Source organism: Falco peregrinus, chromosome 6, assembly GCF_023634155.1.
Source record: "Falco peregrinus isolate bFalPer1 chromosome 6, bFalPer1.pri, whole genome shotgun sequence".
Classification (NCBI taxonomy): Eukaryota; Metazoa; Chordata; class Aves; order Falconiformes; family Falconidae; genus Falco; species Falco peregrinus.
Genome location: NC_073726.1, coordinates 36,702,335 through 36,726,349, shown reverse-complemented (window position 1 = coordinate 36,726,349; position 24,015 = coordinate 36,702,335). Strand labels below are relative to the sequence as shown.

At 42.3% G+C, this 24,015-nt stretch overlaps 2 protein-coding genes across 7 annotated transcripts in view; one reads left to right on the top strand and one right to left on the bottom strand.

Annotated features, from left to right (window-relative positions):
* The first annotated feature begins 201 nt into the window (after nt 1–201).
* On the top strand, nt 202–18,954 carry MDM2 (MDM2 proto-oncogene). 4 transcript variants are annotated; one of them, XM_055807399.1, is made up of 11 exons: nt 202–356; nt 915–987; nt 3,151–3,225; nt 3,583–3,716; nt 3,876–3,925; nt 5,104–5,168; nt 5,320–5,413; nt 7,927–8,084; nt 9,056–9,211; nt 10,865–10,942; nt 12,430–18,954. In XM_055807399.1, the coding sequence occupies exons 2-11, from the start codon at nt 919–921 to the stop codon at nt 12,997–12,999; spliced, it is 1,449 nt and encodes a 482-aa protein (XP_055663374.1). In that variant the 5' UTR covers nt 202–356; nt 915–918; the 3' UTR covers nt 13,000–18,954. The 4 variants fall into 4 exon arrangements, with proteins under 4 accessions (XP_055663374.1, XP_055663372.1, XP_055663373.1 ...); XM_055807397.1 differs by having other exon boundaries at nt 7,924–8,084; XM_055807398.1 differs by lacking the exon at nt 202–356 and adding an exon at nt 551–797 and having other exon boundaries at nt 7,924–8,084.
* Nucleotides 18,955–19,631: 677 nt separating this feature from the next.
* The window catches only part of CPM (carboxypeptidase M), a 33,044-nt gene continuing 28,660 nt past the window's right edge, over nt 19,632–24,015 (bottom strand). For all 3 annotated transcript variants that reach the window (XM_055807403.1, XM_055807402.1, XM_055807401.1), the window contains 5 exons: nt 23,618–23,802; nt 23,201–23,371; nt 22,231–22,383; nt 21,067–21,215; nt 19,632–20,306 (listed from right to left, as the gene is read on the bottom strand). In XM_055807403.1, the coding sequence (XP_055663378.1) occupies nt 20,073–20,306; nt 21,067–21,215; nt 22,231–22,383; nt 23,201–23,371; nt 23,618–23,802 (892 nt within the window). In that variant the 3' untranslated portion in view covers nt 19,632–20,072. The remainder of the gene's footprint in view (nt 20,307–21,066; nt 21,216–22,230; nt 22,384–23,200; nt 23,372–23,617; nt 23,803–24,015) is intronic.

Here is a 24,015-nt window from a genome sequence, read left to right as displayed (position 1 = left end):
CCACGGCTGTCCCACAGCCCCGGCTGTCCCACAGCCCCGGCCCGCGGCGTGGGGCGGAACGGAAAACCGCTTCTCCGTTCGGCCCCACGCCGCGGGCCCGGGCTGTGGCTCTCAGGCCCGCGGGGCCCGGGGACGGCGAGCAGGCCGGTGCGGGGCCCGCAGCCGCCAGTGTGACACCGGCGTCGCCTCAGGCCCGCGCGTTGCCCCGAGCCCATTAGGGGGCGCTGGGGAGAGCGCCGGGCCGCGCGGCGCGGCGGCCAAAATGGCGGCGTGGGTCACGGAGCGCGCTGCGGCGTGGTAGCGGCCCCGGCCCTCCGCCCGCCGCGGGCCGGGCAGTGGAGCGGGCGCGGCTGGTGGTGCGTGGGGATCCCGGCTCGCTGGGAGGGCAGGGGCTGGGGGGCCGCTCGGGGGTCGCTTTTCGCGCGAGGCGGCCTCGGTGCTGGGGGAGGGCCGGCTGCGGCGCGGCGGGGGAGCTCGCTGGCGGCGCTGAGGTGAGCGCTCTGGCTTCCGCCGGCGCGGGGGGAGAGGCCGGGGCGGGAGGGCGCGGGGCCGGGGCCGCCGCTCCCCGCCGCCGCTGCCCCCCCCCCCCCGCCCCGTCCGGTCCTGGCGGCCGCGGTGAGTCAGCGTCAGCCCCCGCCCGCCTCCCGCAGTGACTCGGCAGCGCCGTGCCGGGTCATGCTCGGGCATGTCGGGCCGCGGCCGGCGCAGGAGCTAAGCCCCGACATGCCGCCTCTTGGCAGCGCTATATAAGACCCGGCCCGGCCCGACTCGGCCCAGATACCCGCGGCCGGCGAAGGGTGAGTGGGCGCAGGCGGGGTGGCGGCTGCACCCCCGCGTCTCGGGGCGGGGACGGCACGACCCCGGTTGTGTAGCTGTGTGCCGCGTTGTGAGGTTGTTCCCCCCCTTCGTTGCAGGCAAATGTGCAATACCAAGATGTCCTCCCTCACGGATGCCTCCTCCGTCACCGCTTCGGAGCAAGAGGCGCTGGTCAGTAGCTCTGTTGGACGCGCGAGTTTTTCATGCTTTTTGCAGAGTTTCTGGCTGCTCGTTCAGAAGGGCAGCAGCCTCGCTCAGCCAGCGCCGGGTAGCGAAGAGCCAGGAGATCCGCTGAAGATGGGCTGGGTTTGATCCCGTACTTGTGAAGCAAATCTTTCTCGTTCGTGGTTGAGACCTGAGGGTGATGGTTTAGGCCTGGGCTCCGTTTCCTGGAGACTTTTGATGGCCAGGTTGCTTTCTTGTAATAAAAAGGAACTTTATGGTCCGGTTTGATCACGGTAAGTATTTGGTGGTGAGAATTGTTATAGTTCATAACTGAAGGGTTGTGGAAGATCTCCGTTGTGGAAAACGTACGTTGTGAAATAATCTTGTCATTACAACTGAAGGTTTTCGACTTCGGCATTTTCATTTTATCCTCTATTGGAATTCATAAGGAAGTTGTAATAAGAGGCTTCGTTTGGTCTGTGTTTATGACTTTGCGTATCTAGGCTTTCCATCATACAGTGACAGTTCTGCTGTCCTGGCTTTCTGACTAAGTTTTCTTGAGGGTGGAAGCCTGTGTGTTAGACCTGAGATGTGATTTTAAAAAGGCATGTGAATAGCGACGCTTGAAGTGGATTACTTTTTGTAGAAGGGTAAAATTTAAAAATGTAGACCAATAACAACTTCGAAAAAGTGAATAGCAGAACAGCAGACAGTTTGAAGTTGATGTTTTTTTCTCGTTTATTTTTTTTTTAAAGTTGTCATAATGTGATGCTATTGTCAAGAACTTCATACATGCAGGAGTCGGGGAGAGAGGGCTGGGCAGTAAAAGCATCTTGAACCCATGGGTCTGGTTGTGGATTCAGAGATCTGAAACTGTTCTTTGCTTTCCTATGCTCAGCTGTCATTAGTAGTTTAATAAGTTATTGTTTGCTTCCTTTATGAAACTGTAATATATGCCAGACACTCTAAATAATTCAGTACTTAAGAACGGGTGAATAGACATCCAAGGTTGTCCACAAGCTTTATTGTTTTCATTATGTGTAATTCATGGAACTAATCTCTTGTTAATGAACTACAACTTAAACGTTGGTTTTAGCAGATACTTGAAATGGAATGTAGGGAAATTCCCCCCCCCCCCCCCCCTTCCGTTAGGCATTTATTCCTTGTCTTATGAGACTTGATTCACACTGATTCACTTTCCTAGAAAAGAAGCATTTTATACATTTTTTTTTAAATTTTAGGGAATACATTAGGATAGCTATAATATTAGCCTGGTTTTAGAATGGTTAATGTACTGTTAAAAGTGGCAATATTAGAATATACTGCAGTGGGAACCATCAGTGGCTTCACAGGCATTTTGTTTGCAGTTGTGGCAGCAACTGCAGCCTGTTCTCATCTCCTGCCCTCGTACTGGCACAGCTGGTTATGGAACAGTGTAATGAATGGGATCTGGACGCAGCTTGGGCCAGAAGAAAAATAAAAAAAGAGGGCTGGGAAAGTGATTTTTTTTTTAAAAAAAAAAAACCAAAACTTTAAACTTTTCCCTTTTCAACCTCAGAAATTGTCATAGACTGGCCGCACATGTAACTGTGCTAGCACACGATGGGCCATTGCTACGTAGGAGTGATTGAAGTACATACGGGGTGTGCTTATCCTAGTTAAGAAAAGTCTTCAGAGATTTGCAGCCCAGCTGGCAGGCAAATGCAAACCCAGCAACTGTCACAGGAAGAAACGAGGAAAGAGGTGGACCGGTGTTCTGCTTTGTGACTTGCACTCTGGACCTGACAGTCGCAGAGGTCCATTTGCCTTCCTCCATCCCCTTTGGGAGTCACTCACTGTAGTGACTGAAGGAGTGAAGCTGAATTCCTTAGGACCCAGCCGTGTACTTTGAACTACCAAATGAGTCCTGTAGTTCAAGTAGAGGAGTCTTTATGCAGTGGTGAAAGATTAGGGTTTGTGCTGACAGTGTATGAGGACTTCAATATGATTTGGTTCCTGTTATTTTCTTTAAAGTTTAACTGCCAAGTCAAAAAATCTTGTGTGTGGATAGGTTTTAATGTAGTTGTGTGTTTGTATATCGACATAATACAGAAGGAGGAAGCCAGCCTCTAAACAGTGTTTTGTTTGGTGAATAGTTGATGCATTCTGTTTTTCTTCTTCCCCACACAGGTTAAACCAAAGCCACTATTGTTGAAGTTGTTAAAGTTAGCTGGTGCAGAAAAGGACACTTTTACTATGAAGGAGGTGAGAACTTTTAATCACTACAGGTAGATTACAGTGAATACTGTAGATTGTTCTTTTGTTTTGGGTGAATGAGTTCGTGGCTTATCTAGAAGATATTAAGACTAGGTATTGTTTTTATTCTCCTGCTGACATGTTAGGTGGTGTTTGTTTAGAAACTAGTTTCTCAAAATGTGAACAGAAGTATCTGGTGATCTATAGAAGAGCGGAGTACTGGGTGAATGATAGATGAAAATTGTACCTCAAATGGAGTTTTAGGCAATCTATGAGAAGAGCAAATTTCAATGAATTTAATGTGTTTTCTCTCACACTTGAATCAACCTGGGTATTTAATGTCTGTATATGCTATTTATTTTACAGGTAATATTCTATCTTGGACAATATATTATGTCTAAACAATTATATGATGAAAAACAGCAACATATTGTACACTGTGCAAATGATCTCCTGGGGGATTTATTTGGAGTAACAAGCTTTTCAGTAAAAGAACACAGGTAAAATGGGATTCTTTTCTGAGAGTCTGGTTGTGAAATAATGGAGAACGTAACGCGTATGGCCTTTTTTTAACTCTTTGAATCTTCAGAGATGGTAAGCTGTCTTTTGCAATTACATGTAGCTAATTTGCAACATCTCTTTCTTTATCCCTGTCTAAGGAGACTATATTCAATGATTTCCAGAAATCTGATAGCAATCAATCAACAAGGTAAGCTAGTTTGGGGAGGACCTTTTGTTTTGGGAAACACTAGTGGAGAAAATGTAACTAACTTCAATCAATGTATCTTGCATGTAGTGATCAGATAACCTTGATCTCTCCATAATTAGCTATTCTGTAATTTTGTCTGACTAGAACCAGAGCAAGTGTAGAGCTGAACACAGAGGACTACATTGCAAAATTAGTTTCTAATATGACAAAAATAGCTTCTTGAACTTATGCCACTAATGAAGTCGGGGCAAATGCTTTTTGTTTTTTCTGTTAGTAGTGTTGTGTTTCGATTTTAAAACTGCGTGTGGAGTACATTTAGAACTGGTCACTCTCAGCTACACTGAGTCCTATTTTAAAAGGTCTGTACATTTAAAAAAGTAGCTTTGCGATAACTTTGTGGATAGCTACTCCATAAATGGAGAATTTTTTCTTACAGTTATCTTTCCTGAAGTATAAAAATGCTCAATATAGTGGTAATTTTTGACGAATGTGAGGAGTGAACCAGAAGTTAGACAAGGGGAGCTATTTTGTAAATTGGCTTCTAAATCCGTATTAAGACACCCTTTGTTTCTGATTAATCCTAAAGGCAAGTGTTAGGTGCTAAAGGTGGGAAACAGGCTCTCTTTATTATCCCTTATTGTTATACTTGCAGATTTAAATTACCTCACACATTCTTTTCTTGAAAGATAATTTATTAATTCAGGGTCCATCTGGTTGTAAGCATATATAATTAATAACAAATATTTTTTTATTCTAGTTTATGTCTTTTTAATTCAGCATTCCCATAAGATGATAGCTAGTAAAATATACTTTGGAGAGGAAGAAGTGAAAAATATTTCCTGCCTGTGTTCTTTCATATCTGCAGAATCCCAGCTGATGCACAGCCTTCACTTGTCGACATTTATAATAAAATTTTTTGCAGTTGAGGTTTCTTCTTCCTCCCCACTTTCCCACTTCAGTAGTGTCACAGGGAGAGTGCTGCACACACCTGAAAAGCAAAGGAACGGGGTTGATTTTTCCATTTTTTTGCAAAATGTCTGAATTTAAGTTCTAAATAGAATTTACTTTGTAAATGCTGTGTGCAGTTAACTTCTCTCCCTTGCTTTTATTGTAATGTTTTTGAGCCTGAAACTAACTTTTTCTGCTGTACTGTATTATGGTGTTTGGTTTGGTTTCAGACTCTGGGCTTGCTGACACACCTGAAGATGATGACAGATTTCGGCTTGAAGAAGAGAATGTTACGGTGATTTATTTTTTTTTTTTAAATAAATGTTCTGAAAGTATAAATTCTACTTAGTTTTGCATGACAGTGTCTGTGGTTTAGATGCAGGTAGTTGATTCTAGCCTTTTACCACATACTTGTGCTCAGGCTTACTCAGTATTTTGTTAACCAGGAATCCATGCAAGAGTTAGAAGAGAAGCAGACTTCATCAAATGTGACTTCCAGACCAACTACATCTACTAGAAGGAGAACACACAGTGAATCTGGTATGTGCAGATTTATGATGCAGAGCTTTCGGTAGCATGGCCGCTTAGGAAAAGTACATTCTGTTGCCTTACTGACTTTAAAAGATGCTGACATACTATTCATGTTTCTCTGCTTATCTAAAACAAAATGTTCAGTCTGGAAGAAATACACAATTCCTTGTGTTGCTCCAGTGTCATATTGCAGTTTGGATCTCTCAGACTTTTTAGTAACATGATGGAGTAACTTGTTCCACAGATCTGTTAAACTTGCTCACATCAGCAGGACTTAATCAGTTGTGTTGTCTTCACGATGAGAACACTTTTTGTTTATAAGACTGGTGTAGTCAAATTCATTTTAGTTCCCTCTGTAGATAGCCACAAACTTTTACATTTTGTTTGCTCTCTAAAACCAGTTTTCATTGGATTTCAATCGGTGGCAGGTATCAGAGGTCAGGTAGTAATATGGCATGAGTTCAGATATGTTTAGATACCTGACCATTCATTAAGCGCTTTTTAAAACATCTGGTTACTTAAGCATCATATTTGTATCCTCTTTCTCTTTACTGTGGTTATTCAGTAATCGCTGACAAACACATTTTCAGAATCCGTAATATTTCTTCCAATAATCAGCAAATAACAACTGGTCAGCATAAATAACACTGAAGTTTCTCAGTGGAAGTGTTCTCTACAGTTCTACTTAAATGCTATTCTGTGGAATTTCTTAACGTTAGTTTGTTCCATCACTTACCTCTGTTACCTCATGACTTGGTGGTTGTAATTACTCAGGCAGTGATTACCTTCCGTCACTGCATAGAATTCCCTTTTCTTCAGTTGCTTGGGAACATTTTTCAGTTCCTCAGCTTGTGTGTAGTATTTTTTTGTGTTCATCGTCGGCCACTTATGTTGGTCAGTCCAGAAACTGTGCTGCATTGCTGAGCGGTTTGCACTAAATTAAAAGAACATTTTAATGTTGTAACAAAAACTAGTGAAGGGATGGAAAGTCTCAGTTAAACATCATGACCTGTAATATTTAGGCATGACCCAGAGCAAATACGGTTCTGTGTTGTGCTTACTTATTGTAGGCTTGATTATTAACTCTTGTCTTTGCATCCATTTATTAGTTTGTTACAACCTTAAAAGTTCTTTTAATATAGTGTTTTTATATACACTTTTTTTCTAATTTATAGGAAATCTTCCTTTTAAACCACTATTCTTGTTAAATTGGGATGGTAGCGGCTCCTTTGGAGCCGCTTATGTAGTGTATAGAAACCTTGTGGTGATACAGTATCAGTACAGCATGGAGCCATGACAACTAAATGAGGACAACGATGGACAGGAGCAACCCTTGGGCCTGGGGGCACCAAATTTGGTGGGGCTCTCAGGGCGGAAAAAGAAAAGAGAGGGGCTGAGCCAAGAAGCACCAAGGGAAAGTAAGAGAAGTCTCAAAGTATGTACAAGTGTTTTGTTCTCTTTTCTTATACAATGAAAGATTCAAGACTTGAAGACTTGTGGATTGTCAGGGTGTGTTTTCAAGGCAAGGGAGAAGCTGGGCAATAGAGGGTGGGTGCAGAAGGCACCTGTAGGAGGGCAGCAGGCTCTTACTGAGGTCTGTTGGATGAACCAAGGTGTCAGGCCTCTTTGGGGGAGGTTTTCACTCCGCTGCACTTACATACTGGCTTTACAGCGCCTAAAAGCGGAGCTGAATTTTGACTTGCCTACCCCTAAAATGCTGTCCCCCTGCTCCTTACACTGCCATAGGTGGTTGTTTCAAAACATGCTGTATTTTAAAAGCATTGTCTTTTTGCCTTCCAACGAAGCGTATCTAGTAAGCACAGCTTAAAGCAATGCTTTCGAGTTCAGTTTTCATACAGTATGCCTTGAAGATTTTCTTGCTAGTGTGGTGAAAGTCATAACGGTTTGTTACCAAAATCCTGTTGAGTAATTGCATATAATGCAACTATTAACTGATAAATTCATTGAGGTGTCCGAAACTTGAACCTGAACTTACTTATCATGCATAGCATGAGGTTCTTTGTGTGTGTGTTACCTGGGAGCTAGTTGCTGTCTCCCTGCAAATTCTAGGATGAGCTCGGACCCCTCTGAAAGTGCCTTTCTGTCTACTGACTGTAGAGGGATCTAGGACAATTAAGATCCTGACTGCATTTCTTAAAATTACCAGGGGTTTAACATGTCATGTGTGAAGTGGAGTAAAAATGCTTCCAAATTTGCAATTATTTCCTGCGTGTGGAGACTGCCATTTACAAGCCGTACTGATGGGACAAGTGGGGAAAGCCAGCCCCTGAAATCCTGGTTTCAGGAATGTTTCTCTTTTTTTCATGTTTCTCAGTGCTTCTGTGTCTTTTTTAAACAAGTTTTTGGTGTACTTTTTTTCCCCCACAAAATAATACTGAATTACTTTATTTTTCTTAAATTGTTACATAAGTAACATTATATTTTACGCTTCTGTTAAGCTTAAAACTGCACATTGCATAGATGTTTTTTTCGTAATAAAAATTCTTGAATATGCCCAGAAGAAAATTCTTCAGATGATCTGCATAGTGACAGAAGAAAACGACACAAGTCAGACAGCATTTCGTTGACGTTTGATGAAAGTCTCTCATGGTGTGTAGTCAGTGGTCTGTGCCGTGAAAGAAGCAATAGCAGTGATTCAACAGATTCTCTTTCCATTCCTGTAAGTCAAAAAAATATATTTTTGTGGTACAAATTTTGCAGATGCCACAAGTGCAAATTGCATCTTAAAACATAATGTTCTTAAGTAAAAGCAGCAATGCCTTCAATGGTATCTGAGGGAAGAAAAGAGGCTGAAAGAATAGTTGTGTGGGTGGAGTGGGGTCTTTTGTAGATCTGTTGACAAAGCTGAAGTAATTTTTTTTTCATATATTAACTACAACTGTTCTTTTAAAAACAGATTCTTTCTGCTTGGCATGTATTGAAAAAATGCCAGATGTATTTTGTGTTTTAAAATAAGTATTCTGTAGAATGCTAAGAGAAGAAGAGCAGTCACAGACATTCCACAATTTGGAATAGTTGGTAGCTCCAGTACAGATTCCGTAACGGAACGAAGTAGTGACCTGATGATATACTATTCATTTTCCAACCCTTCGCTTTTCTTTTTATTGTCTTCAGGAATCACTGAGACAGATATCTGTGGTTATATTAAGTTACGAAGATCTAAACTAACAGTGTTCATAGTCATATGCTGCACTCTGAATTGACAGAACTAGTAATATATCTTAACTCTTGCTATTTTATAATTGATTAGCTGCTGTCTCAAGGTTAATAAAGTCAATGAGAATAGAGAATGTAATGACATGTAGCCAAAAGACTGCATCTGCTTGCAGTTCTCCCACTTTTTAGGAGAGCCTTTGTGAAACAGTACCTCTAGTCTTCCAAGCTGGCTGTAGGTTGACTGCAGACTCTTATTACAGAACTGACAAAAGGCTTTCAGAACTAGCTTTATTTTTACCTACTTGGTATAGGTTTGTCTCATAAAAGTTGTTTTGTCTAACAGCAGCTGGTCTCATTTCTTCCATAGCTAATTAAACTTGATAGTTCAGTTTTACCATACAAGCTATCTTAACAGGAATGGTTATGGATATGGACTAGTGAGGTTGAGCGTGTACTTTTTCCCTCCCCCCTCAGGATCTTGATGCCAGTTCATTAAGCGAAAACTCCGATTGGTTTGACCACAGTTCTGTTTCAGACCAGTTCAGTGTGGAGTTTGAAGTTGAGTCTATTTATTCAGAAGATTATAGCCATAATGAAGAAGGACAGGAGCTCACAGATGAAGATGATGAGGTATACGATTTATTCTGTTTGGGTTTTTTGTGACTGGGGGGGGGGAGGGTAGTGAGAGGGGGAAGGAAACTCTACAGGAATACTTCATCTTGAGGTTCCAGCAAGAAGTAATACTTCAGGTTTATTTCAGGACTACATGTGCCATGTCACAGATGCACCCAGTTGTTCAGTAAGTCAAATTACAAGACTGTGCAGCTGGGTCACCATTATACACCCCACTAGGCAGTAACCAGAATGGTGCTAAGACTTTCTGCAGGTTGTGAAAAAGACTCTTGACAGTCTGGAAAAGTCTCTTCAGCTTCACACGGTAGCTGTTGGAATTGATGGTAGCATGTCTGCTTGAGTGTATTTCTCCATTTTTAATTATGGAAGTACATGTTGAGCTTTGACAACACTTTTTATACTGAATGAAAACTTGCCTAGTAACCCTTTGCAAAAAGGGGTATTTGTGATTCATTTGCCTTCATGAATATAAATGTTTTATAGAGATGCTGAGGTACAATTTTAGAAACTTCTATTAGGAGGCAAGATAGTAAAACTGCAATTAACATCATTTTCCAGAGATCTAGATACCTGGAATATTAGGAATGAAATGGGAAACTCACCCCACCCCCACCCCCCCCACCCCCCACCCCCCGAGTTACTTTTGTATTACTCCAAAGAGGTGAGTGAATCAGCCTATGGCAAGATTGGGTAAATACCAGAGCCAGAATTCACCAGGGACTTACATGATTGTGATACTTGTCAGGCTGAATGGGACTGACTGTACTGATGTACACTGCGTTATAGTGCTGCAGAGCTGCACCCTGAAATAAGATGGTGATTTGGAGAAAGAAAGGATTGAGGTGTGCCCCTGCTCCCAACAGCATTGTTGAGAATTGGAGAATGGCAGAGGTTGGAAGTGGCCTCTGGAGGTCATCTTACCCACCCCTCCTGGCTCAAGCAGAGCTGATGGCCATGGGCCATGTCCAGAGACTTGAATATCTCCAAGGATGGAGGCTCTGCAGCTGCTCAGGGCAACCTGTGCTAGTACTTAGTCACCCTCACTGAAAAGAAAAGAGAAAAAAAAAAAAGTTTCTCCTGATGTTCAGACAGAGCCTCATGTGTTTAAATTTCTGGCAGTTGCCTCTTGTCCTGTTGCTGGACAGCACTGAAAAGAGCCTGGCTCTGTCTTCTTTACCTGCTCCTTTTAGGTATTTACACACATTGATAAAACCCCCTTGAGCCTTCTCTTCTCCAGGCTGAATTGTCCCAGATCTCTCAGCCTTTCCTCATGTGAGAGCATCTCTAATCCCTTAGTAATCTTGGTGGCCCTTCACTGGACTCTGCAGTAGCTCCGTATCTGTCAGGCACTGAGGAGGCCAGAGCTGGGCACAGTGCTCCAAGTGTGGCCTCACGGGTGCTGAGCAGAGGGGAAGGGGCACCTCTTCTAGGAAGTGGTACCTTCTGTCTGTCTAGTCTCTTCAAACTTACGTGTTACAAGTGTGAACAGAATGCCCCAAAACCAGTCATCAGATTTTGTGGAGTTACTTGCTAATGTAAATTAACGTATTAGAGATCTGTCAGAAAATCTGTTGAATTAAAAATCTGTCATATTTTTAATTGAATGCCAAAAAAACAGTTACATCAATACTTTTTTTTTATTTAAACCAGGTATATCAGTTGACTATTTACCAGGATGACGATAGTGATGCTGATTCGTTTGATGAAGATCCAGAGATTTCTCTAGCTGTGAGTAAAAACTTTACTGGCAAAGCATCACAAGTTGGGTGAACTGACAGAGTAGATCAAGGAGTATAGGTGATTTCTGTTGCTACCAGTGATTTTTTTTTTAAGAATTAAATTGACTTTTTCTTCTGTGCTTAAAGAAAAGATTCCAAGACAGTATTTTAATTGTTGAACATGTGATTATTAATAAACCTTGATATTTATTTTTTATTTAAAATTAGTAAACTACTTAATCCATTAAAAACTTAATTTCCTTCATTTAAGTCAGTGAAACTACTTGGAGTCTAAATCTGACCTTTTGCACAAAATGCAAAAAAAAAAAATATCTTAGTTGCATATGCATATATTTAAAAAAATCTTACAAATCATAATACTTAGTTTTATTGTCAAACCTGAATTAATGTGTAGCATACTGATACGAAGACAAACCTGTTTTCAGAACAGTTAAGTGAGGCTTTTTCTAAATTCTGTGAGACCATTTTTGGTGTGGGAAGAAATTCAGGGGTTTGAGGCAAAGTATGTAGACATATGTGGGGAAAAAAAACACACACTAGAATTAATATGCAGTGTATCTTTTTGTATATATTTGCTTTTCACAGTTGAAGCTTGAATAAAGCTGTTGTCCAAAACTGTCTGAAGTGTTCAGTCCCTTGATGGTCTGTAGGACTGAGGGTGTAGAAGGCAGAGCTAGCCACCACCTAAAAGCATAGCGCTACTTATGTATGGAAAAATATGTTGCTTTTTAGGAATTGAAATTGGTCTTTCAAGCTTTTGATATCACTGATATTATTCAGGACTCAGTGCTTTGAGTCTTCTAAATAGGTTTTGGGGGTTTTTTTTGTTTGTTTTTACTCCTGCTATGGCACGCATTATTTCAAAGGGTCTCCTTAAAAATTAATATTTTCAATAAGATAGTGGCTTATTTTCAGCATAGTGTATGGTGTAATCTCTTGAGAGGGATTCAGCTGTTTTTTTCTTTTTTTTTTTTTTAAAATGGCTGACTTTTTCTATTCTTTAATACTACTGTGTCAGAGTGCCCTCACCCGACTGGTTTGCACACCAGCAGCTTAGCATACCACAGGTTAAACGTCCCTCCAATCTTTAATAGTTTCAGTTTCGGAAGTCTGTTGTTGAAAATAACGGGAATGGTGGCTATTTTATCAGAAGGAAGTTTTTTCATGAGGTTCTCTGAAGACTTTATAGTCTTGTTTCTTCAGTTTTGGATAGGAAATAATAAACCATCATTGTTCTACCTCTATTTCACAAATCTGCAAAAAGAAAGAAAATCAGTCTTTTTTTAAAATCAAGGCTGTTTTAATCTAGAACCATGAAATGGGGCCAAACACTGAATGGAATTTTAAAATTGTAAACAAGTCAGTAGCTCAAGATAGTTATTATTTTGGGAGTAATAAATTGTTTATAATCTCTGAATACTTCAGTTGTAAGCATTCCAAGTAGCTTAAGCTGTTCCAACCTTTAATTCACTAAAGGATTATTGGAAGTGTCCCGAATGTAGCGAAATGAATCCTCCACTTCCACGACATTGCCACAGATGCTGGGCCCTTCGTGAGGATTGGCTTCCAGATGAAAAAAGTAATAAACTGGAAAAGAGCAAATTGGAAAGTTCCTTCCCTCTAGAGTCTGAAGAAGGTTTTGATGTTCCTGACTGCAAGAAAGTGAAAATGACTGAAGATAAAGGACGAGCTGTGGAGGAGAGCGAGGATAAAGCAGTACAAATTTCAGAGTCCCAGGAAAGTGAAGATTTTTCCCAGCCATCAACATCGAGCAGCATGTTTTGCGGCAGTCAGGAGGACTATAAGGAACCTGAGAAGAGAGAGATGCAAGACAAAGAGGAAAACATGGAATGCACTCTGCCCATTACCAGCATAGAGCCCTGCGTCATATGTCAGAGCAGACCTAAAAATGGCTGCATAGTTCATGGCAAAACAGGACACCTCATGTCTTGTTTCACGTGCGCAAGAAAACTTAAGAAGAGGAACAAACCCTGCCCAGTATGCAGACAGCCCATACAAATGATTGTACTAACTTATTTTAGTTAGATGGATGTTGACTGGAAAGCAGCAAAAGGAGCTTCGTAGACTGGTTAAGAGAGTAAGAAACTATTTTTGTATGCTTACTGGAAAATTAATATTTTGAGTCTCTTTGGTATGAAAAGCAATTGCTGAAAAAAATGCACTGGAGGTTAGCCTAATGTTCATGAGTCAACTTGGAAGATTTTTAAATCCGTCTCAATAGAAGTAACCAATTCCTGTAAACTACCTGCCTCTCAAAGTGTTTTATGTTCAAGTTAGAGCACTTGTTTTAGTGGATTAAATACGCTCATTAAAAACCCAAATTCAGTAATTATGAGAGGAGGGACATGTTGAAGAGTTCTTTTGAGTTCCTCCTCTTAAGAAGATAGAAGATTCTCCAAATTCCCCTATCTGTTGCCTGGTGTCTTCACCAGGCTCAGTCAGAACCCTCGCAGAGTCAATTAAATAAATAAATAGAATGTTGTTCTCCTCATTCCCAAAACTTAAATTTCTCCAAGTAAATTACGGGGGAGATCTTAGCAGAAAGTGGGGGAAGATGCAATAGAAAATAATTTTAAGGTTTTAGAAAGAGAAAAGGGTATTGTGTGTCTTTCATTTTTATAGTGTGCGTTGTAAACTTCAGGACTGTGTGTGTCCTGAGAAGTCATTGATCAGAGTTCTGTCTTACAGTTATCTTTTAAACGTCCTGAGAAACTGGCTCTTAAAATGCTTGGTGGGTTTGGAGGTCTGTACTATTCCGATGATTATTTTAGCAGTGCGAGAAAAGACACGAACAGGTAAGATAAATGAAGGAGACGCCATGTAGTCGTCAGGCAATACTAGTGGGACAATCGTATTCTTTTTCTGCACTAGTTTTTGACTTCAGCAGTATAGCGTGCAGCTTGACCGCTACATTTGCTTTAATAAAAACAGTAAGGAAAAAAAGTTCACCTCCATCCACAGAAGCGAATAAGCTGTGTAATTCTAGTTCACATAGACATTCTTTAAATTCAGTACTTTTCCCAACTTAGCTGGTTTTATCTGTATCACAAACACTCTGAAAATCTGTTGCAAGGTGTTTGGCCAACTGAAAACAGGTCTCACTGGACCTGTCCTTTAGTGCTTTTAGCTCTTGTCTCCTCCCTGCACTTTGACGAAAACTTTGTGAAACAGACCAGATCCTTTATTAAGGAGCCTACTAACCGACTCAGTTCTGTAGTGCATTCAGAGTAGGTAGCATGAGCCAGTTTTTGTAAGCTCAGGTATTGTCAGGGTCTAGTTTGATCACTCCTGTGAGCTGTTCTTCAGGTGGAGAGTTTCTGTGCCAGTGAGTTGTATTTATTCCTTTGGAAAACTAGGTTACAAAAGGAGTTGTTTTATTTTAGCACCTTTTAATTTTACAGGTAGGTGCTGATGTATCTGCCCATTAGAGAATGGCAAATCCATAAGTAGACAGGGGAGTGCCAAGAACACAGAAGTTGTGCTGTGCATCCTGCAGGCCGAAGTGAAACGGCTTCCTCACCACCACCGGTACAAAGCAGTTGATGCGTCTGCACAGAGACTCTTACCGCTGTAGCTGCCTTCATGTCAGAGCTAAAGTAGTTAGCATGAAGTGTCTGTAACCCAGGGCTGCAAATGCCTGGAAGGGAAGTCTCTCGGTTTCAGAAAGTACCTAGGAAAGGGACACGAAGCTGTATGGGAGAGACTCGGCCGGCAAAGAAATACCTTCATAGGTAGACTGAATTACTGGGGTCGCTTGTGTCTTGTTCATACATTTGAGCCAATTTTTGAAAAATACTATTAAAAGTCACTGGTGTATCTGAAGTTTTATTATAATTCATTGTAAGTAAACAAAATGTAAAACCCAGTTGCAAGTTTCTTCACATTCTTACTTGCAAATTTCTTGCCCCTTGCAGTTTGAAAAATTGACAGCAGGTGTCTGGAAGTTCTTGAAGTTCTTTGGTCAGCAGAGACCTTTCATGGGATCAATAATCCTTCAGCTCCAGATAGAGAAGTCCTTTAGGCAGGTACTTAATTTTTTTTTGAAGTAGGGATGCTTCCACCAGATGGCTGTCTGCCTTAAGTCACACTGCTTACTATTTATTTTTCTTAGTTTTGGATTTGATAAACAAGTACAGCAAAGCGAGGCTCTTCCATGGCACCTGCAGGTCAGAACCAAACTGGTTGTATTGCAGTCTGGAATCTGCAGCTGAGAGAGAATTGTAGGTGTGTATATTCAGGAGAAGCATTGATCAGTCACTTGGGGACTGTACTTAAAAGGCTTTGTCAGTTGTACTGTCACTTATGCCTTAACACTTTGTCAGCGTGATACCATCTCTAGTCACTGGTGTTTGTGTAACTGCAGGTGGGGGTGGGTGGGGGTGGGGAGCAGGTGCTGTTACCTAGTTCCTGCTGGGACAAATTATACCATCCCACTCTTGGCATTCTCTTTTCAATCAGTCCCCTGATCGAAAAGAAACCCGACCACCACAACCAACAACTCTGCTCACAAAAAGGCATGTATTGTCAGAGCAATGATCCTTGCTGTTCAGTCACTCGGCTTTGGATTTTTCTTGAAAACCAGTGTACTTTCCCGGTAACATTCTCTTTTGTCAGAAGATAAACTGAGAGCACACAGCGTAATCGGCTGTCCCTTTTGGAATCTAAACCTGTACCTCCCTGCATGTCTTCTGCTGTGGAGAATAGCCTGGAAGTACCTTTCGCTCCGTACAATGCAGAGGAAATGGGTCATTTTTATTTCTGCATCTGTGGCTAAACTACCATGTGGGAGTGAATCTTTTGTTTTGAATTACATTTTCTGGCTCGGTATTCTTGAAAACTTGTAGCAAGGCTACAAAGGAGGGTTTCCTTTGTTTTTTTCCCAAAGCATGCCTTACAAATAAGGGAGTGATGAGCTTGGGTGTCTCAGTCCAGTTCAGGTAGGAGACTGTGGCAGGCATGTGCGTGCGCCTCTGGTCTGGGGGTTGTGTGCGTGTGGCGCCGTGAGCCTGGTGCTGTCACCCCAGCCCCAGCTGGGTCTTCAGTCCGGGTGGCTGAACCTTTGGGTCTGCCTCCGCGCCATCGCCCCGGCCTGCGCTCCGTGTGCGTGGCGTGAGTGGTGACCAGCCTGCTGCTCCTCGCCCTCTTCTTCCTGGCCTGTAAATGTGCTTCTGGCCTTGGGTAGCAGCACAGAAGTTAGCCACGTTTTTAGTACAGAAGTTGACAATTGTTACTTAGTGAGATCCTTATTTAATATCGCACACATTTTGCTCTTTAATTTATTTCAGTTTGTAAATATTCTTGTGCTCACAGTTAGTGTCTTGAGCTTTAATTTATTGAACTAGTGTCTTGGTACGTGTGTAGATACATAAACATGCATACTTAGTAAATCAGTCACAAGCAAAATATTTAAGAAATTGTAGCATTACCATAAATACTCAGATCATGTTCAGATTGAGGGGCATGCAAGATCTATGGCTTTGTTTTCTTTTATCCTTCCCTTAAAACAACTTCTGCATTGAACCCAAGCAACGTTTATTAAATAGCGACGGAGGGTGGTGCAACATCAGCGTAGTGAGAATATTGTGATAGTGTTTGTTTCCATTTGGAATGCCATCTCCAAGTACAGCCAAGAAACTGACTGTTTCGTTGTGCTGCTAATGTCAGAGGTGATGGTCTGGAAGATGCAGTGATGTGATGAAGGATTTCAGGGTTCATTTGCAGCTGGTGTTAATTGCTTTTTCCTTTTGAACACGTGACCAAGAAAGTTGAAGGGATGGCAAGATGCTGACAAAATGTGACTGCAGTTTTCAATAATTCTCTTGGTCTGTTCCTTTGTGCACTTCAGGTCGATGGTGTTTATGTACAGATGCTACAAGAACTTGCATTTATTCTTTATATTTTATAAAGTACAATCAACCCACCTTTTGATTAAATACAACTTGTTTCACTACGTAGCTGTTTATTAGTATTGAAATTCAACTTTTGACCTAAGGAAGTGAGGTGCAAGGTGATGTACTTGAGGCAGGTGGCAAAATTGCTTTATTTCTACGTGTGACATTTCTCAGAAAGGCCAGAAGCATTGATATTAAAATATGTCACAACCTTTAATACTGAGTCTTCAATTAAGATTTATTAGTTATGAAGTCTGCTGCTTTTCTCCTTTAAAAAGCTTGCATTGCTGAAACAAGGAGCTGGATTGCTGAGGATACTGGGCACACACTGCAAAGATGCTGCTTTTTATAGAGCAGCGCCCCTTGAATGTTGTGGTGTTCCTAAGGAGCACGCTGGAAGAAGTGTGCGCTCTGCCGTACTGCGCAGGAGGCTGTGGCTGCCACGTTGCTTGGCAGTTCAATTTAGAAAGGGTAAAAGTGCTACAGAATTTTGTATGAAGAGTGCTAGGTTTATTCTAACAGCGTGGTACACTTTTTATGACGGAGTTCTGTTGGCTGTAAATTTGTTTAAATGTCACTGTCTGCAATGTCTGTCTGTGTGGGTATGAAGCTACATGTAAGACTCAGGCAGATTTTCCCCCTTGGAGACTACTATGAAGGAAAAACAATTCCTCATTCTTAGAGAAGCATCAATAAGAATAATTGTTTCAGAAAATTGCAATCTTACAAAAGAGAGATTAGAAAATTATTAGAAGCATAATGGAAATGAATAAGCTAAACTGAATAAATATAATTCATATAGAGGTGAAGAACTTTTCTACCCCATCTTAATCTAAAGCTACTGTTGTGTTAGGGCATAACTTTAGAAGTAGAGTTTATAATTTTAAAGCAGTTAATTTATTCAGTTTGATAACTTGCCACAGGTATGGTGGGGCAGCAGTTACCCCAGGACGATAAGGACATTTTGCTGGCCTAAAAAGGGACGTTTGCTGTTGCAGCACTTCCCTGCAGAAAAGGGCATTGACCGTGTGCATGGGACTTGTGGGAGGGCTGTGGTGGTACCTTTCCTAAGCTCTGCTGGCCGCTCTGTCCTTCGTGGTGCCAGCAAGTAGATGCAGGCTTTGGGTGTACGTAGGGTCACCTGTACTTCATAAGGCGCGTGGTGTAGCATGTTTGTACTCTAACGCACGCCCCCTGCGCTGTACGTCCAGCTCCCGCAGGCCGGCGCTTGGCCAGAGCATCGGCTCTCCCGGCTGGCAGGTGCCTGCCAGCTCCAGGGGGCTTACCTGCCCCACCAACCAAACTCTTCTGCTCTTCCATACCCGAGTCAAAGTCTTACCTTGAGTTACTTGTTTAAAGGTTGCCAAACAATACAAAGCAAAAAAGAAACTCCCCAACCCTGAAACCTGGGTTTAAGGTATCTTTTAATAATGGGCTGCACTTAGTGAACACGAAAATTGCTTTTAACTAATGTATGCTTTTTTTGTATTTAGCACAGATGCACTGAAAGCTTCAAGTGGATCCCTCTTGGTAGTATGTGTATATATGTGTGTGTGTGTATATAGATATATCCTACATGTAAAATTTGTTGGTGGTACTTAAAAAAAGGTGTTGCTCCACTTTTGAGTAGATGTTGCTTTAACTTAACATCCTGATTTTAAAGGACAGTTCTTGGTTTTGAGCTCAGTTAGTGGCTGTTGACATGACGATTACACAATACGAAAATACCAAATAGCTTTTCCAGAAGCCAGGTCTTACTTTGTTGTCCGGCTACTAGCTGCAATGACTGTTCAAGAGACTGGTTTATAGTGAATTTAAATAACTATGCAATTTTGCCACTACTTCTAGGTGATGAACACGCTTTTAAGAGCTTGTTATGGTGCATACCTTCTAGATAACCCGGTGCAAGTACTACCGCAGTCGGTAACCACGAGAATACAAATATCCGCTCGTATTGCACAGATCCATTTATGAGGAGCATTGTCATGTGTATTGAGTTTGTCTTTTGGTTTTCAGGTTTTCCTTTTCTGAGGAAACTAAACAGTATGTTCCATTTAAAAGCTTTAAATAAAGATTTGTGGATACACTCCTTGGTGCTCTTTTTTTCACGTCAGTGACTTGATCATTAGAAGGTTTTTTTGGTACTTGGTTTTCATGTAGATTTTTAATTCTGTGAGCCAACGCACAGGCTCGCTCTGCTCTTGCTCAGCTGCTGGGCCGCTGGCTTCTCACAGGTCTCTTGCTTTTGGGGGATGTTAAACTCAAGGGATCTCTAGATCTTCAGCTGTCACTGAAACTAGCCTCTCTAACGGGATGAGGTTTGCGCCTTGCTGAGCATGCCTGCCAGCTTCTGGTGGGTGTTTGTTAGGCATAACCCAAACCGTGTAGTAACAGGGTTGTGGAACATACTTAAGCCATTGCTGAAACTATTCAGCTTACACAGTTCTGAGATGTATGCGGTTTGTTCCAAACCAAATTCAGTTAAAAATGGGTAACAGCAACAGTATAAAGTTGTCGGTGATTGTTTGCACGTTGTTTTCGACAGCTCTGTCTTAGGAGAACACCAAAGACCTGAGTTACTCTCTTTTGCCTGATGGCACAGATTATCATTAAGCTTCCAGCAACGTGGCCCTTCAGCATGTAGGTACGCTTCATCTCCATCTTCCTGTCTTACAACATGTCTGTGTTACTGGCTTTTACCTTATTTCAGCCCCGAGCAGGTTCCTCTGTCCAGGTATGAAAGACAGTATGTAAAAATACCATTCCTTATTTTTAGCAGTGGCTTTATTACAAGAACTGGGCACTGAGCTAAGCGCTTACAGCTGTGTGGCACAGTAGCTGTTGGTTCAACAAGGAACCTGAGCTTTCATGAAACATTTGCAGTGCAATCCTAGACTTCTTTGAGCTGAGGCAGATTCTTCAGAATGTATTTATACTTTCTGCATCAAAATCCTACAGTTGCCTCCATAGGCTGTACAAAATTTCTTTAGAGTAAAATACTTACGTAGAAAAATATGATAGTCTCTTATAATTAAAGTAAAACATTTGATTGTCAAGCCAGTATTTTACAAAATACAGTAAACACGATTGTAAATCTGAGAATTTGGTTTATAAAAACATACGTTCTTTTGCTTATAGAGTTCCTTGTCTGAAAAGCCACACTTGTGCAGGAAGATTTTGCCTTGCTGTGTCATGCCATTCTTGACTTTATTTGAAAATTACAAGCATAGCGGTCATTAAAACCAAGATATGCAGAGTTGGCTTTGCTGCAGCTGAAGTCCGTTCGAGCTCTTGGTAGAGGGGAGTTTTGGGACACGAAACAGCTGTTGACTTGATAGCGACTTCTGAGAAAGAGAAGTCTTGTTTCAAAGCACTGAAGTTGCCAGTATTGTCAGGTATTTCCACTGTCTTCAGCATCGATTTAAATCCCGGGACAGTAGCCTAGGAGCAAACACGAAAGCTTTCTTACTTGGTTTGAAACGTTGAGTTCAGCTGCGATACTATCAGTGTCTAATGTGTTTATTTAGACTTTTAACATGTAGGAGGAAGTGTTCTGAACAAAATTTTGAGGACATGGAATAAGAAAATAGTAAAGTGTCCACGTTACAGCAGTAAGACTAAACCCCCAAAACTGGGAAGGAAACTGTAACAGAACATTTATTTGTAACAGGGGGCACCACATGCTGTGCAAGAGGGGGAATCCTGCAATTACACTCTAGCCTAAGCCCGTGGCAGGCAGAGCCTGCGCTGCACAGATGTTCTCTGCTACCAGCTACTGCCAGCCTCCACACAGAAGCCATTTCAGCCCAAGGAAATAACTGTCGCTGGTGGTGGTGTTGGCCCGTTGCTGCCCGGGGCTATGTGGATCCCAGCCTCCAGCTCCTCAACACCTCTGTGGCTTGTTTCAGATGCCTCCAGCTAGTGTCACTGTGGACCAGGTGCTCGTCCCAGCTGGCTCCACCACCCAGGTCAGATGAGTGCTTGTCTCTAGACACTGTGGGGACTCGAGATCTTGTATCAGTTTCCCTTCTGCTGACTCATGTTTTAAGATACCATTTTCTTTTAAATCTGCTGAAGAGTTTTTACAGCTCCTGTGTATGACTTGGGCAAGTTCAGCTCATTCTCCATAAGGATGCAGCCTCACTGTGCTCAGGAGCTCAATGCAATTAGAAACAGTAATTTAGCAAGTCCCCACACTTACATTGATCACGTACGTCCCAGGCAAAAGGAGAAGATAGTACTCCCCTTGTTCATTTGTTCTGTAAGGGCAGACATGAGGCCTTCCCTTGGCTTCCACGATGGCATTGGGAATAGGATTCCCATCCTTGTCAGTAACTTGACCCTTGACGCCTGTGAAAGAGGGAGAGGAGAGAAAGATCACAACCTGTAACTGTGTGAGCCTCCTTCTCTGAGGAAGTCAGACTGTTTTGTTGCTAGATGCACCCAAAGGCTACTTCACTGATTTTGAGCACATCTAGTAATATCCCTACTTTATCTTACTGAGGGGAATTTAAATAGAAAATCCTTTGTTGTTGTTAAGTTTACCCTCACATTAAGTTAAAAAGCAGCATTGTAATCTCTGCTTCTAAATCTCATTTGCTGAAAGCATCATGCGTACATTGTATGTGTCTCTTACTGAAGGGCTTCACTCTTCTGTAGTGGTTTAGGGGGGTTTTGCGCCCCCTTCCCTTTCTTTAATTTCAGATAAGCCAGCCTCTTACCTAGTGCTTCCCAATGGCAGAATACCGACAATGTCTGCTTACAAAGTAGTTTCCCTAAATTCTCACACACCACCTTCAAGGCAGCACTGGCATTTTAAGCAAAAAACCAGCAGTCAGACATTCTGAGCAACGAAATGCAAGATAAGCAGCAGATCTGTGCAAACCCTTCACCTCATTGTGAAGTACCGCTGCGCCACTGAGCAGCAGCTCTCCTCCAACTGAAGTCAAGGTCCCACCTAGAGAAGCCTTACAAAAATACAAAATCTGAGCAGCAAAGACCCATGAAACATTGGGCACGTGTGCACACGCACATCCATTTAGAGACCTCTGAAATAAATGACTGCCCCAAGGACTCCCGGGGTGGGAGTTATGTTAATGCAGCCCCAGGGGCCTGTCCCTTTATCCTGCCCCAGTGCATTTTAAGCCCCTCGCACCACTGTAGTAGTGCCCATCGCCCCACACACCTGTAACTTCTCCTCCCTTACCCATCCCTGGCCTTGTAGCACTTGCTATTTAGAAGCGATAGCTCCCAAGTTCATGCCAGAGCTCCTCACCTGTGAGCTCTGACAGTGACCCAGGCTGCTGCAGAGCTCCCACTTTGCCCGCTGGCCTGCTTTAAGCTCCTTCTCCATTTGCATACCCACCTAGATGTACTTGTTTTATATATTCTATCAGAGCAGCTTTGTTGTCTCTCCAGAAGCCTTCCAGTTGGTCTGCTGGAGGATATTTACAGCATGACAGCTCCAATGTAATTTCAAAACACTGTCCCCAGACATAGTTGTAATCTTGCATGCCACCTTGAAAGTGAAATAAAACAGAGTGTTCAGCTGCAAAGCGGCACTGAGTTCAAGCTAGAATAAAACCAGGAGAGTTAAAATGTTCGTACTTGCATCACACCTACAAGAAAAGTAAACCAGATAAACTGTGCCTCAAAGCCACACTTATTTAAAGTCTCCTGTGGGAAACCCACTTAATTACTCCATTGACATGTACAGTGTTGTGTTCTGAAGCACAGTGGCATTTTGGGAATTACTATTATGGCTGAGAACGGTGGGTCTTTGACTTCATTCAAGCACTCCCAAATAAATAGGGACAGATACATTCACAGGCTGGCATCGTTTGCCACCGCCAAAGCCACTGTAAGAGCCTTTTAAGGCTTTGAATTCAGACCGTGAAAGCAAGATGCAGTGCCACAGTACACAGGACCCACATTTGATTTGGCTACACATGAAAACGTTCTATTTCAGTCATCAAATGTTAAAAATAGCATGGTAGATGAACAGAAAATTGGTTTTCCTTCTGAAAGGACAAGACCTTGGTGCTACACCAGTGCATGCACGTGTGTGTAACCTACGTTGCTATGCAGGCCTTAGGAAAGGGCACAGAAGCAGCTGGACAGCAGAGTCTGCCTCAGCGGCTTGTGTAACTGCTGACTGGGAGAGTCTGCAAACACCCAGGTCCTGCTCAGGGAACCCACGTGAATCTGTGGACTTACTCCCCTCATCAGCCCTCTACTCTGGGCAACGTCACAGCCCTTTCATCATCAAAGATGGCAGGAGAAACTGAGAACATCATATCCGAAACAGCTGAAAGAAGAATCACTGACATTCTTACCTTCCAGCTGGTACCAAGAATACCCATTGGTAATGCCTTCTGGAAAGGTCTGTCTGTTGTCACACCCGTTCCCTTTGTACATGCTGGCATGGTTGAAAGAGTAGGTTTTTGCCAGATGAATAAAGACATCATCATCTGGAGACCTGCTGTAGCCTTTCAGGGAGCCAGTAACTGCAGAATAAAGGTAAGCCACCATGTCACTCTCATTACTGGTAAAACACACACGTAATGCTGGCTTACATACAAGATAAACGTCTCTCAGATAGCCATATCAGGCAGTGAATTTTGATGGGGTTTATCAAAGTCTGCCCATCCCAGCTCAAAAGCTGGAAAAGCACTGCAGAACATTTTGCTTTGGTACAACTGGTGTTCCTAAACCAAATGAGCTGTGGAGAAGAGAGTTTGCTGCTAGCTTACCTGAGTTACCATTATCAAAGGTGTAACTGGCAACCAGGGCACCCCCATGCAAGTTTGCTGAAAGAACAAACGTTTCATTTTTTATCCAGTTCATTACTGCTTGAGTCTCAGGCTGGATGCTAGCGTTGTTACTTTCAAAGGCATCAGGAAAATTTCTGTTCAGATCTTGTCCGTTCTTATTGTACCTTAGAAAGAGAGAAGAGATTCCCATTACTGTTTTGCCTACAGACACTTCCACGTTGCCAGCCTCCCAGTACTTAAGGTCTGTGGCATGCTAATGTCTTCAGGACACAGGCAAGATGACCGTTGCAGATCTCAAGCGTCAAGAAGATGGACTTCAGTTTGCTTTCTGGCAGCACTGGGATTTTCACAGGACACAATAAAACAATTCTTCTATT

Excerpts from the sequence above, each read along its gene's own strand:
- MDM2 (XM_055807397.1), top strand. The coding sequence starts at position 919 with ATGTGCAATACCAAGATGTCCTCCCTCACGGATGCCTCCTCCGTCACC. Across the intron at positions 988-3,150 it reads CTTCGGAGCAAGAGGCGCTG|GTTAAACCAAAGCCACTATT; the intron begins GTCAGTAGCTCT and ends TTCCCCACACAG. Across the intron at positions 3,926-5,103 it reads GATAGCAATCAATCAACAAG|ACTCTGGGCTTGCTGACACA; the intron begins GTAAGCTAGTTT and ends GTTTGGTTTCAG.